The sequence below is a fragment of the Boleophthalmus pectinirostris genome, unplaced genomic scaffold (assembly GCF_026225935.1).
Source record: "Boleophthalmus pectinirostris isolate CB_2022bp ecotype Guang Dong unplaced genomic scaffold, ASM2622593v1 HiC_scaffold_8, whole genome shotgun sequence".
NCBI classification, from domain to species: Eukaryota; Metazoa; Chordata; class Actinopteri; order Gobiiformes; family Gobiidae; genus Boleophthalmus; species Boleophthalmus pectinirostris.
Window position 1 is genome coordinate 33985946 of NW_026571515.1, and position 21223 is coordinate 34007168.

The following is a 21223-nucleotide window of genomic DNA, read 5'->3' on the forward strand; positions in this document are numbered from 1 at the left end:
TAAGCACTTTCCTCATGGTAATTCATCAGAGTATTGTGTATGGTGTTGCATAAACATTTACAGAACTCTGCTATAAAGGGGTATGTCCTGTCTCTTCTGCACCAAAACAGTAGATTAATGCTGAAAACTACAAGCAGTTATTATTTGCAAGGGGGCTGAATGATATAGAGATAAGATAGATATTGGTTGAATATATACCGGCCAACTGATATATCGGACAGATATATCGGACTGATATATCTGACTTTTATCGGCCTTAAATTTCCAGCATAGGCCAATATTTCGCTTTGGTCAATCTGCTGTCTAAAAAATACATACTAAGACTTTAATATGAAATGATAGCTGCACAAAACGTGACTACACTGCTCTCGTATAAGTTTGTGATAAAAAGGGTTTGAGGGGAATAATATATTTATTTTGGGGGATTTGGGGAAAATAATCAAAATCGGCCCAACATTATGGCCATCAGGTGCTCTGTATTTTAAACAATCAATATCAGCCATGAAAACAATCCATATCAGCTGATGTCTAATAAAAATCTGCTATTTTACTGCTAAAAATTACCTAGGTAAGTTAAAAATACTTAAATTAAAATATATATTTGACATGACAACTGACAGCCTGCCTAAACAGGCACTGTTTTTCCACCCACACCTCCAACTCAGTGGGTGTCAACTCTCAAATGTGCCACGTGAATACAAACTCAACTCAAATGTGTCAATGTTGAGCCTAGATGACTGTCCCCCAGACTTTCCATATAAACCCATCATAATACCTTAAACATGACATTTGGCTGCAAGTTATAACTATATATTAAAACTATTGAAAGACATGGATGCCAATACCACCAATTACAAAATCACACTGACACATTAATACAGTAAAGGTGGGTGACATGTTTTGCCCAAGGATAAATTATCAAATATTATGAATTGCCAGAAGCAAAAATTAGGGTTGAACAATGTAATACATTCTAGACAAATAAGATGGAAAGTTTTCTTGTTTGCAGATAAAACCATTGCAGTCTTTCTGACCATTCCAATTTTTTATTAAGATTTTAAAAGGGAATCAGGCCACCAACCTGCAAGTGGACAAACTTAGAAACTGATCTTAACTTTTCTAGATAAGTTAATAAGAGTGTATTCTTATTTACAAAATAAAATTCCTTTTCTGTGTCAAGACTGCTCTTATACAAACCTCTAACCCAGTGTTTCTCAAACTGTGGTACACAAACTACTTCTTGCAAGGTCGTCTGTACTTCTAATATTTGCTAATATTTGCTCTGTTCCACCTTGTGACGCCATGAAGTGATGGCTTTCAAGTTGGCAGCTACTTTTTACCTTAAGTTCAGTAGAGATTGGAGATTCCAGGGCTGAAATTAAATGGCTAAAGTATGAGCACATAAGTCCTGTGCTCAGGTCTCTGCCCTGGCTCAGGTCTCTGCACTGGCTCAGGTCTCTGCCTGGCTCAGGTCTCTGCACTGGCTTCCTGTGGTTCAGAGGACAGACTTTAAAGTGGCTCTGCTTGTGTACAAGTCTCTCCATGGCTGAGCACCAAAGTACATCTGTGACATGTTAGTGCCATATGAACCATCTCTCACTCTGAGGACCTCAGGGACCAGCCTCCTGCTGCTGCTCAGAGTCAGGACTAAACACAGGGAGTCAGCGTTTCAGATTCATGCAGCTAAAACCTGGAGCAGTCTTCCTGAAGATGTGGGACAGGCCTCTACTTTGACTATGTTTAAATCCAGGCTCAAAACAGTTCTGTTTAGCTGTGCATATGACTGAAAGGTCTGCACTCTTCTGTCTAATTTATGTAATTAATCTCTCTCTCTCTTTTACATTTTATGATGATTATTTATGTTTTGATTTGTTTTATTATGATTTTAATGTATTTCTTATTCTGTAAAGCACTTTGAATTACTTTGTGTAAGAATTGCGCTATACAAATAAACTTATCTTGCCTTGCCTAAATGATTCTAGTGAAGGTGTATGGAGTTAAAAGAATAGCGGAGCATGTCCTGTATTACCTCATGGCATCACAAGTTCTTCTGTGTGTTTTCTGTTTGAGAAAAGAACTTAACCTAAATATATAGAATTTATGTGTTAAACATGTGTGAATGAAACAAAACACAACACTGGGTATGTTTGTGATGAGGAAACAACATTACAACAGATCAGAAAGTAGTGTAATATGGGCCCTTTTAATTTAGAGTAAATTTTATCCACTTTGTGTTCCTCCTTTAGGAAATTTCTTAGTTAGAACTACTGTAACCTATTACAGACCTATTTTAGATCTGGTGGTACTTGGAGAGCAAGATTTTTTCTTAAGTGGATAAGTCTGAGAAGCGCTGCTCTAACCAATATGTTCATTGTGCAGCCATATAGAGAGCTGTAATAGGAAGCACTGCTCCTTCATTCCCATGGGCCCGAACATTAAGCCCCAGTTCCAATTAAGGTCGTCTCACAGTTAAAACCGACAGAGAATACCGTATTTGTTTGAATGAGGAGTTTTGTCAGACAGCAAATGAGCCCCAGATGCAGTCAGGCGATTCTCTGGAGAGAAAGAAAGAGAGAGAGAGAGAGAGAGAGAGAGAGAGAGAGAGAGAGAGAGAGAGAGAGAGAGAGAGAGAGAGAGAGAGAGAGAGAGAGAGAGAGAGAGAGAGAGAGAGAGAGAGAGAGAGAGAGAGAGAGACAGAGAGAGACAGAGAGAGAGAGAGAGAGAACAGGATCTAATGCACATAACCAAGGCTGTTGAGGTGGAGCTGGTCAGTCAGTACATTCACTTGCACAGAGAACTCAGACTACAAGATTATCGCAATTCAATCGAAATCGCGTTTTGAATGCATGCAATTAGCAAATCACAAGACATTTTCTGAGAATCATAGCATAAAAACTGCTAACTCTGTATTAGAAGTTTACAAACGTGTCATGAAATGTCATTATTGTACAGTATTGATATATACTGATTTTGGAACATTAGGGGTCACTTTAATGAGTTTCACAGGTAGTGACTCTATGGCAGTGGTTCTCAAAGAGAGGTCTGGGGGCCAATGGGGAGCCTCAGAGGCATTGCACAGGGGCCCCAAATGTTATTCACAAAACAAGCATAAAAAGTAAATCAAGTTTGAAATTAACCTTACATAAAAATATTAGTTCAAATGTATTGCGTTATATTAGTATTATGCCTACCAGTATAATACGAACATGTAAATCTAAGTATTATGCCTACAGGCATAATACTAACATGTAAATCTAAGGGAAAAAAACATTAAAATATATATTCTATTAAAAGTAGTGCCAATTATTATTTGGGGGCCCTCATGATTTTCAGATTGATTGGGACTGTGGTATAGCTGGGAATGGCTGCTTTATGGGGTTTCTGATGCTACATTGACAGTGCAATGTATATTTGAATGTTAAAGCGTTGTCACTTTGAATGAAATCATGCATTCGCATCTCCACAATACACCTAACATGCAACTTGGTCTGTTGGGGTCACTTGCTTGTCACCAAGGCGATAAATATGTTAAATAGCACTGTTACTGTATTGTAATTTATTTCTACATTTAACCCACGACTAGTAAACTACACAACTACACTAGCATAACAAAATGGTTGCCATTTTTTCTTCATCAAGCAAGAAGTAGGTGGTTTTACACTTGCAAATGACAACTAAATATGTAATTTCTAGTTTAATTACACATGTTATTTTGAACCATGCAGTGCTTGCACCTCTCAAAAATATTGCTTCAACATAGTAAATCATAATTAGTGGCAAACAACCACATGCGGCAGTACGAGGGGGCACTGTGGGGTGCTGCAGGAGCACTTTATGGAAAACGTAAACGAACAAACCTCTGCTTGGGACTGTTTAAGTAATGTGATCCAGGAGACCTTCACCCATGATCCCACTGTCCATTCAGCTACAGCACAGGGGAAGGCTGCAAGTATGATTGATAAATGTGAATAATATACAGTATAAGTATTTTTGTCCATTCTTCTGGATGCATTTAAAATCTGAACATCCTATTATTAAAACATACATTGTAAATACACCTGAATATCTCTTAGCCCCCCCAGTTCTCACCTTACAAGAGTGGTCTGGTTTTGGGGCAAAGACAATTGGCATTTGGTTGCTTAGTGCACTCTGAGTTCTCTAGTTGAGAAGGAGCAAACAGGATCTAATGCAAACAGGATCTAATGCAGCAGCACATAACTAGTCAATTTGACACAAGAGCAGCCACATTTAGACCAGGTACCCAGTTTTTCAGGTGTGCATTTAAACGTCAAAAGTGTGACATAGTAGCAGACATGTTTCCCGGAGTCACTCATAGACAGGGAAGTCCTCTCACACCACATTTCTGCTTGGACAGATCAAATATTAATCATTCCCTCTGAGCGTGCTCCATTATTCAGCTCCTCTGTCCTTCGGGAGCAGATCCAGATGAGGTGTCACTCAAACTTCACATGCTGCACTAAGACTAAGGCTTTATGTTTATGGATGTTTGTATTGTCCTTTTGGCCTGCTTCTTCTTTTTTTATCAGGAGTTTCCGATGTTTACCAGTTGGGCAGTGAATTTGCTATTTGATTTACAGTGGCACCAGCCTGTCATTTATTCAAGTACAGGCACTGGGATTTCAGTAGGCTCTGTGACTATCCAGAGCTGTGCATTGTGTTTACCTGTAGTGCTAACAGAATATCGTAGGAATATAGGGCTGGGAATCACAGGCTCACAATTCTCACAATCTGTTGAATACCCCCCCCAAATGCTTTGGCCTCCCCTAACAACAATATACAATTATTATAACTATATAAAAATCTGAACGTTTACCATTTACCAACACAACCAACACAGTCACCCCAACTTGCCCAGGGACATAATGACGTATAATGTATTCAAAATGCAATTAGTGGGGAAATGAACCACCAGCCTTCAGGTTAGTGACCAAGTAGCTAATTTTTATGAATTCCACAATTTTATTGTATTATTTTTCTTTATTAATAACACTCTGTAAAGAAAATGTCTTTGGGGAAGACTGCAGACTGCTCAAAATGGAGAGTTTGTGGGCAATACAGTGGGAGACTTACTATACAAGTATAGTATAAGTATTTTATTTCAGAAAAAATGTGTTGTTGTTACATCTTTAAATATCAGTGAGGATGCACAACCAACCAAACCACATAGTCCAATATAATCCCTAAGCAGGTCTTTATGTTTATAGATAACACTCCCTTTAAACAAAATGCCCATGAGAGCTTCTGAGGCAAAACACAAAAGTGGCATTACAGAGGACGGGCTTTACCTTTGCCAGCAGCTCTGAAGGATTTTCACTCAACCAAATGAGCAAATCGATGCGTCGTATACAGTCCTACAGGGTCCACAGGGAAACAATTAATATGGCCATAAAAGAGACTTCCACGTAGTGAGGCTCTGGAGCATCGTTTCAGCAAAGCAACACACCAGCTCTCTCTAATAAACTCACTACTTCAACCCATCCTTCAGCTCAACATAATAAGGCTCCTGATTTAACCAGGACATATTTAGGATCACCTCATTCTCCCTTTCCCTCTGAAATCACTATTAGGGCTGGATGGTTCTTCTGACTATTGAGATTGCTATTGATGGGTTTTTCAGACAAGCTACTGTATTTGAAGGACTTTGTGAGGACCACATTCAAAAGATATAACATTTTGATTTGAATTGCTTAAAGGGCCCATATTATGTTATTTTCTGGTCTATGTAATAATATTATTTCTTCATCAACAACATACCTGGAATTGGGTTTTATTTAATTCATAAATATTTAACACACAACCCCATGCATATTTAGGTTGAATTCTTCTCTCACACAGAAAACACTCTCTACCTTGTGATGTCATGTGGTAATACAGCAAGGAGTCCTCTATGCTTTTAAATTCCACACAACTTCACTAGAATCATTTGGACAATATCAGCCCTGGAATTTCAAATCTCTAGTAAACAAAAGGTAAGAGATAGCTCTCAAAACAAAAGCTACTGCTTCATGACATCACAAGGTAGAAGAAAGCATTTTGACAGACTTATGATCCAAGATTACTCAAACATGTATGAATGAAACAAAAAACAACTCCAGGTAGGTTTTTGAAGAGGGAACAATATTCTAACATGGCTTAAAGCTCACAAGAGTCAATTTTGCTTAATATGTGACTTTTATTGTTATGGTCATAGAATACCATTGCCATTGAAACCCATAAATTGATGGTTTTCATATTCTCGAATGTGATGATGCCATACTCCCAGATGTAAGACCCACTTTTTCCCTATTGATAACACTATATATGACAGAAAATATCCAAAATGTATAGTCACAAATGTTGAAACTGTTCATTTAAATCAGTGATTAAACCCCTGACTTGCTGTACAATTAAAAATAAATCTGCATTTCACAACAATATTAATTTTACAACAATGTTGTTTTTAACTGCCCCCATCTGTATTAAACATTATTGTCCAATGGAAAGATGTGATGTCTTCTGAATCCAGCAATTAGCTGGATTTGCAATGTTATGTTTTCAAATCAGGGTTCTGTTCAGTAGTGTACATTTTACGGGGCTGGATATTGCGGGGTCCCTTGTAATTGATTTGATATGATACGCAGCTTGCAAAACAATAATATCACAAATCACAAAAAGAAAATAGTTGTGATAATCAATATATTCCACATTCTATTGTACAATATATGACTGCTTTAAAAGGAATACATTTTTACAACGTATTTCTTTGTTTAACCACTACATGGACTTTCTGTTTATGAAATACTCGCTATCACAACACACTTTTGTAAAATGTACCAAAAACATGCTCATGACGACATCTAAATTTAATCATGTTCTGGAGTATGAACATTAGAGAGAAAAATTAAATATGAACTGCTAAACTACTACTAGAAATACATGCATTTTATAACATGTACCGAGGTCTAGAGTATAGGGGTAGCAATGTTTTCATAAAAAGACCTGATAATTAGTTGTTTACAGAAGAAAATCTATTACCTAACTACAGCCTTTGCAATTTGATACTGTAATTGCAAGCATTGAAACTGCTGTTTAGATTCAACTGGGATTACCTCTGCAGCTCTCAACACTGACTTTCATTTTTACTTAACACAGCAGTGAAAATCAAACCAATGTTATTGATTGAGTCCCTAAATTACAAAAACAAGCCACTCAAAATGCTAATAGTTAATCCGGATGCCATAGCATCTAGGCAGAGCACAGACTGGGGCCCGGGCAGTACTAAGAATTCATAAATTAGACTCAGGAGACCCCCTTAACTCCATCTTCTGTGTCTTTGAGGCACTATGAATCCTGCTATAAATCACAGGCACGGGAATGAGGGTGGGAGCAGTGCTTTGGCCCTGTATCCAGAGTCTAGCTCCACCGGCAGCAATGATGTTTATTACACACTACATGACACTGGCAGTAAGTGAAGCAGCTACCCACATAAAATGGAAAAAAATCAATAGGCATGTCCATATACCCCTCAGAGCAGTTCTTAATTTAAATATTCACTATAATTGGCCACATGGGAAGGCTGTAGATTAAATGAACACATAAGAAAGAACACATAGAAAGAACACATGCTATGTATAGCTGCATGTCAATATAGCTTTAAGTCATTGAGGTGGGTGTCATTTGTGCAAAGGGTTTTAAAAATAGTAGTGCTGGTAGTAGTGCAAAATCATTTTGGAAAAATTACTTATTGTGATTTTTTTTTTTTGCATTGTATTTACATTTGTGATATTAAAAGGAAAAGAAAAATGGAATATGAATTGCCATACAGGAATGTAATGCATTTCTGAATAGGCCTGTCATCAAAATTACTATATTGACTTATTGTTCAATAGCTGGAACAATACTTTTTAAGCTTTAAGATTTGAGCTGTAGCGGGTTGAATAACTAACTTCTAACTCATTATAGACACTAACTATACTTGCACCTCATGTTTTTTTAACAATATGGTACATTTAGAATTGTTTTTTGGGAGGGATAATCAATTAGTTTCAATATCATTGTTTAGATCTATATTTCCTTGAGATGTATTATCGTTACAGGCCTATTTCTAAACATGTTTGTAAAGGTCCAAACTTCAGGATAAGCAGCTTTTATACAGAAAAAAACACTATGTAGAAGGGATATTTTGTTATTTGCATAGCACATTATATTACCTAAATAATTGCAGTTTTTGTTATTTGCCAATTCTACTGATTCAAATTTCAATAAATGTTTTAATTACAACCACTACATCTTAATTCACTTAATACTGTCTTTTATCTTAAGCAGTGTCTCCTCTCTACCTCACTGCAGCACTATTCCAGCTTTTACAAGTATTTTTTGGATCACCAAAAGCAGTAGGTGGCGGTGCGCGTGACATATGGGACCATCAAGAGCCCTGGAGGTTACATGCAGACAATGCAGCACAGTCTAAGTGGAATAAAAGACCTGCCTTTTGAGCCCATATGCTGCAAGGCTGTGGGTTTTTCTTTGCAGGCTGCTCTTATGAAATGAGAAAATAAAAATGAAGAAAAATATAAAATGGGTCAGCTCTGGGCATCTATTTAGAAGCATCTCTTGGTTAGTTTTAGGCCTTCAGCAAACCAACATGACATGGACAGGAGAGGATGATTTTGTATAGAGCAGAATTTTCCATTATAAAGCAATTAGGCTGAAAAAAAAAAAAAAGTCAAAAACAACAAAATAATTACAACAGCCGTTCATTTAGTCAATTAATTGTTCAATTGCATCTTAGTTGACCAACATTTGTATTAGTCAAGTAAACATTTTGTTTAGATTATAATATGGGACAAGCACATGAAAGATTAGTTGAATATTGTGTATTTATGTAAAAAGTCAGGTTACCGTACACTCATGATTCCCAAAATTGAATTTGTCTTTATATAAATACATGTTTTTCTAGTACTTTTCTCTGCATAAATCTTTACATGAACTTCCATGCAGTTGTAGTCTTGTGAGTGCAGTTTGGGTCCGATATTTTTGGAGCTTTTGCCACGATGATCGATTGGCAGGACATGTCTTTAGTCGATCAAAAATGAGTTTAGTCCATCAAGAAGATACCAAACACAAGACTCCATAAGATTAGACCCTTATATCAAACCGTATGAGAAGTAACAACAGAAGTAATGAAGATGAATTTTGTTTGCGTAAGGGACCATTTACCAATTAACTGACTATACAACTAAAGGCCTACAGCCCTACTAAAGACTTGTAACTGGCCAAGGATCTTCACAATGCATTCTCCAGATGATAAATGAACTATAGCAAGAATATGGTATCCCTGTTGGGTGGCAGGGCGGTGGAGCACAGAGGAAATGTAGCCAGGGTTGGATGGGTTGTGGGGATGTTTTATGTATGAGATTCAGCTTCTCATTCCTAATAGTTCATTATCAGCTTTTTAACTGCAATGTCTGCAGCCATTGTCTGTCAGTAAAAGCATGTGATTTGAAGCAGTGTTCAGACTTTGGAGGAATAAAGTGAAATATTTTGTTATTACATGTCACAAAAGTCTGATTTTCTTTATGTACAGGAAATGAATACTGAAAGCTATTTTCTAATCAATCTAATCTATCTATCTAATCAATAGAAAAAACATGATCTATCAATAAGAGAGAAATCATATTTTTTCTGTAATATCACCCAACACTACCTCTTTCTAAAGGTCAAATCTCGCATCTAATTGACAAAACACATGTAATATAATAGATTAAAAATGCAGCAAATCTCCTCCCACTTCCAGAAAATACAACATGACAACCTGAAGACTAATGAAGCTCTGTTGAAAATTAGAAGATGTGGACTGCCTCATTAATTGCTTTACTGTGCTAATCATATTGACTGAGTGTAGGACCACGGCAGGCTGCGACATTTCCAGGTACTAGATGGACTGTAGCTGTTTGGAGCCTGCTGTGTGGCCCCTTTGAAAAGGACAATAATGCAGCAGGAATAGGCCATTTCACAGAGATTTTATCACATTAATGCCAATGCTAAAATACACTTGTATTGTGAATGTGTTCATTGTCAAGCATCATTTTGCATGCAATAAAAGAGCATCATTTAACCACCAGGCAATAACAGAAATGACTGGTTTTGCTTTCCTGTGAGAAATAAGGAAGATCATTATAATATTTGATAAGTTTAATGATTTGGCAAAATGAAAATAGTTTTATAGCTTAGGTCAATTTAGCACCTGTGAAAGTTTGAATGATGAAGTAATTTATATGAAGCAAAGCAACAGGGAGCATATAATCTAAGGCTGATTGCACATTTGCAAAATACAGCACAACAGAACTGGAAATAAACCCTGAACTACTACTGAACTAGACTAGGACTAAACCATGACTTGAACAGAACCAATCCATTTCTACAGCATTCTACTGAACCAGGACCAAACCAGGACCTAACCAGGACCTAACCAGCTATCTTGTAATCGATATATGGCTAAAAAATTATGCATTTACATTCATATTAAATGTACATCAGCATGTGAACTTGATTGCATAATTTATTCCATTGCCATGAAAGTTAGGAGATTCACTCAGTTAATTCAAGAACTGTTACAGAAGCTAAATAATTAAGTACCTGTAACCTAAAGAAATACACGCTATAAAGAAAGGAATTAATAACATTAACAAAAACATGTACCTGACATTCTATGTAGAATGAATATATATATATATATATATATATATATATATATATATATATATATATATATATATATATATATATATATATATATATATATATAAAGCTATTCCACTGAGAACAAATCTTTAGTACAGGGATAATCAATCATACAGCGCAGTCTCTTTGTCACTGCATAGATCCTCACTCCTCATTGAATGAAAACAAAAGGAAAAATCTCTACATGCAACAATAGATGTGAAAAAACGCATTATTTCTGAACCAGGTTGCTGCTCCGTGAAAGTCAGTACGGGACAGAGAGGCAGGCAGCAGTAGTGGACATCAATAGGGTTACACCGCAATGCACAGGCGGTCCAGTCCTGTCCAGCGAATCATGGATAAATTGACCAAAAGTCTAATTTGGAGTAAAACATCGGTATCTTTTGTCTTTTGTGACTTTCATATAAAAATGCATGCGTGCAGTGAATAGAAAGTTGAATATATTATGAACTGTAGGACGGTGCAAACCAAGAATAGCGTCCAAATGCAAATAAAAAATATAAAAGAGTGAATGAAAAAATGTTACTAAAGACATACCAGCTCTGTAGTCATGTTCTGTTGAGTTGTAGCGATCATTTTTAGTCCGTTTCACAGCTTGAAGCCAGAAGAGTACCGCTATTGCTGTTTTCACCTGCTCTGCTCCTTCGCTCCGCAAGTTTCCCACACGGGGCTCTCTCTTCTCTTCTCTGGGTTTCCCTCCTTCCTCTCCTCTCCTCTCCTCCTCCCTCTCTCTCTGTGTAATTCACAAGACCATCAGTCATCCATCTGTCTGCTTTCAAACTGCTTAACGCACAAATTATCGATTGTTCGAAGATTAATCGGTTTGCAATTAATCCGAAAATTCGTCATCCACTTGATGCATAGTGGTAATATATTTCCCATTTAAATCCACCGTGCTAAATTAGATATTACAATTCAAAACCGCCCATAGGCATCTTGTTAAATTATAATATTTCATTCTTAATCTTCATTTAGATAGTCTATTAAATGGAGTAGAAACATTAAATAGCCAATCAATGCAGTTTAATCTTGTTTAATATTGTAATTCGTTAATTTATGCACAAGTAGTCTTAATTTAAAACATATTCATAATTTACACTCCCGGTTTGCACAAAGCCAACTATTCAAACCTCTCTGCAGAATGAAGCCAATCGTGTGGTCGTTATTTTTCCACTTACAATTCGGAAATATTTAGGCTTCTCAGTGACTTACGGTCGCCGTTGGCTGCTGGTGATTTTATGTTGTAGGATTTTTACCGGATATGGAAAGTTATACCTCCGTTTTAATGATTTAGTCTTACGTATAGGTATTGGTGTTGCACTCGAATGTTAAAATTAATCTTCAAACTATAAAGATAATGGGTTTAGTTTAGTTTAATTCACCAAGGTACACATTCTTTACACTTTTACTGTGAAGAGCCGTGTTAGTGACTTCCTGCAGCGACGTGAGTTTGATACATCACGTTCCTCTCCGTTCATTGGCTAAAAGCAAAATTTGAAATGCGTGGCGGTCCGGTTGGTGCGGAAACCAAAGGATGCGGACAAAGGCTCCACTTGTTATCGGTAACAAGAGTCTCTAAACAAGTTTTATCCACGATATAACGAGGCAGGATCCAGGCAGACGTAACGTTGTTAAACTAAACGGTAAGTGCAAATTACTTTGTTTACTTTTGCTACTTACTACGGAGTAAATTCAGTTGTGAAACGTTAGGGAGCGTGTGCTAACGGTACTGTATCAAGCTAATAACACAATCTAAAGCTCGTTTTTACAAGTTAAGTATTAAGTTTTATTCATAGGTTGATGAAATTACATAAATGTTGTAAGGCAATGTTAACAAAACACACTGTGAAATGAACACCTCCGTTTATTATGTTAAAATGGTAGAAAACGAATGCCTTCTATCGGTAACCATTCTCATCTCGATCTTTTGTGGTCTTTAGAAACAGTGAGGTACGTTAATGTTCATGTGCAATAACTTATGGTTAACTTACTGCAAAAGATCAAGCAGTAGCGTTATTTGACTGATTATTTTTTGTCGATGTTGCTTGGATTTCGGGCCGTTGTCGACTAGACATGCTCTGTGCATCGACTAAAGGAGGGCGTGGGATGGTGAAGCTCTCAGAATTATTGGCTCTCTTTCAAAACTACAATTCGTACAGTTGATCGGCACAATTTACAAAAGGTTCAGTCACTCCAGCAACTCCAGCAAACTCATTAGTTACATACTCCTTTCTGCTGTGGTCTATAATTGGTCAGCTAATATAAACTCACTAAAAGACATTGATGATTAATCAACTGTAGTCCTTTATCTTATATTTGACCACGTCCTATATCACCATCCACATTAATTTTTTATTAATCACCAGCTGGAGGTCTCTAAAATAACCCAATGTCCACTTTTCGGTAGATCTGTCACCATGGATAATGCTCTGGGCAACCTCCAGAGCTTATATGAAAAGCTCCTCACTCAGGTGGACGTGCTGAATGAGAGCATTGAGCCCAGTAAGTACTTTCAGTTTCATCTTTGACATTTACAGAAAGGTATATAACAAGACTCCAGTTTATATGATATAATCCAAATACTCCTCATCCTCCAGGCTTCATCCAGATGGCCCTAAACTTCGATGACTGCCGTCGTAATTGGCTGAGGGCTGAGCAGGACCTTGGGTCATGCAAAGAGATGCTCACCAAAACAGAGACCGAACGAGGAGCCCTGGAGGTTAAACTGAAACACGCTCGGAACCAGGTGGATGTAGAGATCCGGCGCAGACAAAAGGCTGAAGCTGACTGTGAGAAATTGGTATGTAACATCAGACGTCATTCTGTATAAGTATGAAAAGGATGAGTTCACATACATGTGTATAAATACAGTTCTAATATAGTGCACTATTTGTCTCCCTTCTTTGTACAGGATCGCCAAATCCAGTTGATCCGAGAACTTCTCATCAGTGAAGGTTCCTCCAGTATCCAGTTTAGTGCAGAACAGCGCTCAGCCTTGGCTTTCCTCAATACGAACAACCAGGCAGCATCTAATCTCAATACAAGCCGCAGGTAAGCAAATGTTTCGGACATTAAAATTAAATTAATATTTCTTTTGGTATATTTAGGATTATTTGATTAGAACTGACACGTGCTCCATTTTCCTACAGACTTCAGACAATAGATGAATCAGCCTCCATTTTATCAGACATTAGCTATGATAAAACGGACGATTCTCTGGTAAGTTTTTTTCACCTTCAGTTATCTAAACAATCAGCTGTTCAGGACTTTTATATAACTCATGATGTGTATCTGACAGGACTGGGATGCTTCTACTGTGAGAACAGTGAGGCTCAAAAAGAGAGAGAAACGTGTAAGTACAAGACCTAAATGCAAAATGAAAAACACAGTAACTTATAAGTTACTGGTACTTGCATACATACAAACATACTTACTTTTGTGCCTTTTTAAGCAAGACATTTCTCCAACTTGGTGAAACCTATCTTAAAAATATCTCTTGTCAGTTGGGCTAGGGCAGCTGTGACTTCAGAGTGCTCCTTCATTGAGTGTGATTGTGGAGTGAATAAAATCAAAATTTACTGTTAGACTTGTATTAAGTTCATCCAATACATTTTACGAAGCCATATTTTTATTATTTCAGCGCTCCTCCAGACATCACATTGATGGACCTCCAAATGCCTCCAAGCGGTCTCGATCAACTGGAAAAACCTCAGGAGTGGTAAGAATTTTTAAATATTTTATTACTTTACTGCTATTTGTTTGGAGAATACACAATTCTACTTTAAACATTTTTAACTTTTTGTGTTTGTGATTAGGGAAATGAGACACTGGTGACAAAGACCACTGTGTTAGTTCCAGGCAATGGAGGGCCAGTCGAGGCCATTTCCACCATTGAGACTATGCCCTACTGGACTCGCAGCCGCAGAAGGACTGGTAATAATGACAGTCTTTATTGATTTACAGTACAAGGGGAATTAGTTAAAAAATACAACATAAAACCTATTAACATTACATGGCAAATTATAGCACTGAAATTAAAAGTGGTAAAAAAAATTACCATTTATTCTGAGTAAAATAAAATTGGTGGATTTAACCATACAATGTAAGAAGTTAGGTAAGGAAATGAATGGGGTCTAAGATTCAGATTTACACAAGGGAGATTATGGTGACATGTGTACTTTTAGAGTTTGTATAAGATTAAATAATACAAATTAAAATTACTATAGGTAATATTAGTGACATTTTATAATTTCATCAATATTGTATCTGTCTGAAAATGAGGGTCCCTATTTAAACAAAAAAAGAGATCTACAGAATGTGCAAATATAAAATAGGCAAATTGAATATATTGTTCAAGTTTAGTTTGAGAAGTTGCATATAACTGTAATCTTTCTTATTTTCACAGCTGCAATGGAGTGGGATTCTGAATCTGTCAAATCTGAGGATGTGTTTAAGCAGCCAAGCCTCCCTGAGGGGGAGATGAAGACTCACCCAAGCACTCCCCAGAACAATGGAGGTGTGCGCCTTCATGAGTTTACTTCCAAAACTGTAAGTCGATTTTGTGGAGTAACCAGATTATATACAGAGCAAGGGGAAAATATCTCAAAATCTAATAAAACAGTCAAGATTTAGCTCAGTCAAAATTCATCATTGAGAAAAAATTCATTGAATCAGAAATTATCAAACCTACATGAGCGACAGTGAGTGGGAATAAGTTTGCAAGGCAAGTTTTTAGTTATTCAATAGTGTCTGACTGAACAGGGCATTCAAATACACACAATAAAATGATTTTTATTTATTTATTTTTTACTTGAAACTGTTTGCAAATACTTTCACATGAACTTTAACTCACTCAAAAATAAAGATATTAATGTGTCTATATCCACATATACCAATTATAAATCAGAATATTAAAATTGTTAAAATATGTACACAGCACTAAAGATTAGGCTCTTCCACTTTTACTGAACTACTGGTGTTTTGTATATATTGTTTACCATGTTAATTTCTTACAGGTGATCAAACCAGAGTCGTGCGTCCCTTGTGGAAAGAGGATCAAGTTTGGGAAGATCTCTCTCAAGTGTCGCGACTGCAGAGTGGTGTCTCACCCAGAGTGTCGCGAGCGCTGCCCTCTGCCCTGCATCCCCACTCTCCCAGCCACACCCGTCAAGATCGGAGAGGTGAGCAGACTGCGGCGGTTTCAAAGTTTGCCACACATTTGGCTACTCTGTGTGAATAAGAGGGCTCAGTAGTTAAATTGCAAGTATTATTTATATTTGGTGTATATTTGAGAGCGATGTAAACTACTAAACTAACACAAGAAGCTGGCGTTTCAGAACAAGTTTATGTAATCATAAACTACAGTGTTAGCAGGTGTTATGCAAGAGACCCCATGTAAACTATGATATGTTTGCAGAGAAGATGATATTGCATAAATAATCTTAGCTTTTATACTTTCTTAATTACGACAGCTAAAATTTCCATTTGATTACAGCTAATCAAGCTTGTAGCCCCAGTGCAAATGGTGAAAGCATTAATCCTAATTTCCCTTCTGTTCCAGGGGGTGCTGGCTGACTATGTCCCAGAGATGTCCCCCATGATCCCTCCTCTTGTTGTTCACTGCATCAGTGAAATTGAGCAGAGAGGGCTGCATGAGGTGAGCCTTTTTCCTTTTTAATATTTCACACATTTTTATGGGACTGTTAAGCCTCAGGCCTTAGCTGTTAGCTTTAATGTTCATCTCTTTAGCTCACACAGAGCAGTAACCAAGACTTAACAATCTGTTCTCCTGGAGATTAAATTTGTAATTGGCTCTTGGGCGACCAATCTGTTTAGAAATGACTATACTTCCACTGACTGATGTCTGAATGCAACTGCTATTTCAATTACTTTGCTCTGCTGGGTTTGTTTATTGTTTTTCTTATCTTCATTCTAAATATACCATAGCTAAGGGTGGGCAATAGTAACAGTTGACCGTTTTAAAAAAAATTATCACTACAATGATGATCACACTGTATTTTAGCCATCCATAATGTGCGATTGTATGATTACTCTGTAAGTTTAAATCAGCTATAAATAGTTTATGGGCATTTCCAAACAAACAATTGTGTACATCATTTCCACCTGTAGCTGAAGCTTATTCCCCCCTCATTGTTTCTTGTTTATTCACCCCTCAGGCTGGCCTGTACCGTGTGTCCGGCGCTGACCGCGTAGTGAAAGAGTTGAAGGAGAAATTCCTCAGAAATAAAACTGTTCCTGTCCTGAGTAAAGTGGACGACATTCACGCCATCACTGGGCTGCTTAAAGACTTCCTCCGAAACCTGAAGGAGCCTCTGCTCACCTTCCGTCTTAACCAGCCCTTCATGGACGCCGCTGGTGAGTAGGGGCCAAAGTTGTGACAATATATTATAATGTAGACAGATTATGCACTGATGAAAAATGCCCCTGAAGTTTTTTACTGAGTGGCACTGAGGCAGAATTATGGGCAACTGACAAAATGTGTGTGTGTGTTTTTTTTTTTTATTTTATTTTATTTTTTTTTACCTGCCAATTTTTTTTTTTTTTTTTTTTTTTTTTTTTGTCCTACAACAAGTATTTCTTCAATGCACGGACTCGGAAACATGTTATTTAAGGAGAGAAAGGTTCAGTTCACCTGTGTGTGATCACAAAGACCGTACCAGTGATAAATGTGTGCATAATCTGCAGTGTCTCTATTTAGCAAACTGTTTACTGATTGAGTTGTAGACGTTTATATTTGTTTTTTTAGATGTGTTTTGAGATCTTAAAGGAGAAAATGTCATTACTCACCATTGACACCTGTATACCTTTGGCACTCACTAAATTTCAAAAGGTTGTGATGTTACCTGCATAACCTCTATATATTTCGATCCTGAGGGAAAGTTCATTACTCCTCTGATAATATTACCAAGTAGTCTTATACTAGTTCTGATACAGTACAAAGTCATTCTAAAACTATTGAGGGGGAAAATTATATTTGTTTGGGTCATAGTGATTATTTGAATTAATTATTTATGTGCTGTAAAAGATTTAATAACCTTAAGATGAATATTTCATCATGCAATTTTTGGCACTGTAACTCGAGATGAGTGCCCACATCATTCAGACATTTTTACTGCTTTCTTTTAAAAAAAATAAAAATAATTCAGTTGCATGGGACTATACCGGTGAGTGTTACTGCAGTGACAGATGTGTGTACTGGTGACGCAGAGCACAAACACTGCAACAGAAAATAAAAAGAATTTATGGTAGTCCTTGAAACTCCTGAGACTCTGTAATGGAGAGTGAAACTGCACTCAACGGACTCGTTCACTTTTTTGGTCTGAGCTTTGTTTTGATGTGAGAAATCCCTGTAATAATGATGGGATTATACCGTTTCTTGGCCTCTTCCTACTTACTTATTGATTTCAGTGAATTTATGAGAGGAAAACTTACAATCATTTTATAGTTTTTGACCCAGGGCTATATAATTTTCTTCCAGAGGTTTCTGATGACGACAACAGCATTGCTCTGATGTACCAAACGATCAGTGACCTGCCGCAGCCGAACAGGGACACTTTGGCTTTTCTGGTGCGTCATCTTCAGAGGTAAGTGTACTACTACCAGTGATTCTTAACCATAAGGCTGCAACCACCTCTTTGAGGGCTCAACAATCAGTAGAATAATGCATTTAATGAGATTGGGCTCTAGTTTCGTGCAGAAAAAGCCACCATGCCCTGAGACTGAAATGGTTAAGAACTCCTCAACTTACTCAAAATAACTGTTTTGAGATATACCAAATCAGAACATTGGGTATACAGTTTGTAATTTAAAAGAATAAAAACAAATCATGCCAAAAGAATGGAATGATTAAAATATAGCAAATCTGTAGTTTAAGCAAGGAAGATACACTTGTATGTAGTTCATTCAGATCATTTTGATTCTGAGTCTCAACTAAGACATTTACAAGCAGCTTTTAACCAATTTTTGATGGGTTAAAAAAAAAAAAACATTCTTATCGTCTTATCGTTCACTTTTGTCTTTTGCCCACTTCTTATTAAATAATTATGTATGAATTGTATGTAATATAATAAATTTGAACACAGAGTGGCTGACAATGAAGAAAACCGGATGGACATCAGTAACTTGGCTCGAGTGTTCGGCCCGACAATCGTGGGCCATGCTGTGCCAAACCCAGAGCCCATGACCATCCTCCAGGACACCAAGAGACAGCCTAAGGTGGGTCACTTTAGACTAGATATCTGAAACAACCACTACTAACTTAACTGAAATGATGAAATAAATGGCTGCTAATTTTGTTAGAACGATATGCAAATCTAAAACATTACAAGCAAATTTATGTATTGTAAAGAAAAGTAACACACAATGATCAAAATATATTTTTACTTTTTCTAAAGAAAACTATTTCAAAACTCGATCACCTTCGTCTAGGCCAAATTTTGTTTAAAAAATAAATAAATCCAGTATACCAAAATTTCAAGTTTGTTTTTTCACTCAAATTACAGCAGCAATTAAATGTTTTAAAAAAATATATTTTTAATGACTGATCTAATACAATACTACCATGTCATCAGTACCATCAACTAGCAAAATAATTGTTCACTGCAGCCATTGCCATCACAAGTTTCCAGCTATTATTTGACTGACGGCAACACTACCAACAGAGCTTGGTTTTAAAAAAAAATATTCTAGAACAAGATCATTGCATCCCACCAAAAATCCCCCACTGTTCTGCAAAAAGTGTTTTTACAACCAGTCTGCTCATTTTGGCGAAGTTTGAGACAATCTACTGAAATCTCATTATTGTGTTTATTGTGATGTCTCTGTGAAGGTTGTGGAGCGTCTGTTGTCTCTGCCTGCTGACTACTGGGGCCAGTTTGTGATGGCGGAAAATGTACAGCCAAACCTGGACCACCTGATTATTGAGAATGCAAACTGTTATGCCACTCCTGAGAGAGGTGGGTTCTAATGGCTGACATCACATTATATCCATGGGTTTTTGAGTGATATTGGCACAGTTACCATACAAGATAATATTAACATTTTTATCTTTTGAATGGTTAAATGTCACCTATACATTCAGGAGGTTGAAATTCAAATATAGGCCTGTAGTGTTTTTAGATGGAGTCCTTGACTATTGTTAGTTTTTGTAGTGTAAGAAAAAATGGACAGAAAGAAAAATGCTTACATTACTGTTTTATTTTTCTTCACAGTGAGTATGTTGGGACCTCTGACCACTCCAGAGCATCAGCTCAGTAAAACTCCATCCTCTAGCTCCCTGACTCAGCGCATGCGCACCCTCACTCCAAGGTAAGAAACGGAACAGCTTGAAAATTTTAATAAAGTGCGCTATGTAACATTTCTCTCCTTTGGATCTGACTTGTAACTTGGTCGGGCTGCATCAATTGCTTACTTCCCATGGAGATAGGTTTAATGTCATTCTGTGAAACATTTTTGCCAAAGCCATAACCTCTGCATAGAGATGACGAGCAGGTGGCAGACCCTCCACTAGAACAATTATATAGTGCACCTGAAGGAATAAAATGCATATATTTGGACAGTGTGGTATTGTTTTATCCAATTGGATATATCTAGCCACTGACCACTCTTCTTAATGTTACAGATTTGGGAGCAAAAGCAAGTCGGCTGTCGGACTTCCTCGTCAAGGGAAATTCTTCGCTTCTCCTCTTCTGAAATAAGTCCGTCCATCTTAATGCTTTGTACAGCAATAATCTGCTTAACATTTACCCATATTCATTTAATTTGTTCTAGTATATTATCTGTCTCAACATGTGTTAAAGTGTCACGTTCATATTTTTTCTTTTGAAGAGAATCTATGCACCGTTTTGGTATGACTTGATTGTCATTTTCAGTTTTAATATAACACTTTGTGCATGGACCTGTTTTAAAGGGACCTGCTCAGTAACATTCATGTAATCAGCTTCAGCCCATGTTGTTACTCAGAGGTTGAAGTCTGTGTCAGGTTTAAAGAAATGTGTGCTGTTTTTTTTTAAATTTTTTTATTTGTATTTAATGTGTCCTGATTCATACACCAGCTCCTGATCAACATCTGTAAAGCCTATGTTGCAGTGTACTGTCAGAAATGATGACTGTAGTATTGATTATTGACTTTTACTCAGGCTAGTTAATCGGGAGCATTTTTAACTCGTGTTAATTAATTGGGAGCATTTTTAAAGCAAAACTGTACCCTTTACTAACCTGATTTGTGTAAATTATAAAATACAGTGTATTCTGTCAGTTGCTGTGGGGTTTTTTTTTCTCTCTTTTTACACTTCGTGATTTTGGTTAAACCAGGCCGTAATTGATTTTCCTGTCATGTCTCTCCCACCATTCAATTAACGGTGTTTTTGCAAAAATTCACACGTTGAGCTTGTTCAGTCCTTGCACTGTATTAAATATCTGCAGATTTTGTGATGTGGAATGATAACATTTCCTTTCACAG

At 36.9% G+C, this 21223-nt stretch overlaps 2 protein-coding genes across 2 annotated transcripts in view; one reads left to right on the top strand and one right to left on the bottom strand.

The window, feature by feature from the left end:
* LOC110164517 (inactive dipeptidyl peptidase 10) overlaps positions 1–1403 on the bottom strand; it is a 44473-nt gene extending 43070 nt beyond the window's left edge. The window contains exon 1 of the mRNA XM_055165936.1: positions 1341–1403. Coding sequence (XP_055021911.1) covers positions 1341–1403 — 63 coding nt within the window. The remainder of the gene's footprint in view (positions 1–1340) is intronic.
* Positions 1404–12246: 10843 nt separating this feature from the next.
* On the top strand, positions 12247–21018 carry racgap1 (Rac GTPase activating protein 1). The gene is made up of 17 exons (XM_020929801.2): positions 12247–12386; positions 13151–13245; positions 13341–13543; positions 13655–13794; positions 13893–13962; positions 14042–14095; positions 14384–14461; positions 14559–14676; positions 15149–15291; positions 15759–15923; positions 16304–16399; positions 16920–17118; positions 18242–18347; positions 18846–18978; positions 19592–19718; positions 19974–20070; positions 20384–21018. Exons 2-17 carry the CDS (start codon positions 13161–13163, stop codon positions 20457–20459), a joined length of 1890 nt encoding a protein of 629 aa, XP_020785460.1. The 5' UTR covers positions 12247–12386; positions 13151–13160; the 3' UTR covers positions 20460–21018.
* The last annotated feature ends 205 nt before the right edge of the window (positions 21019–21223 follow it).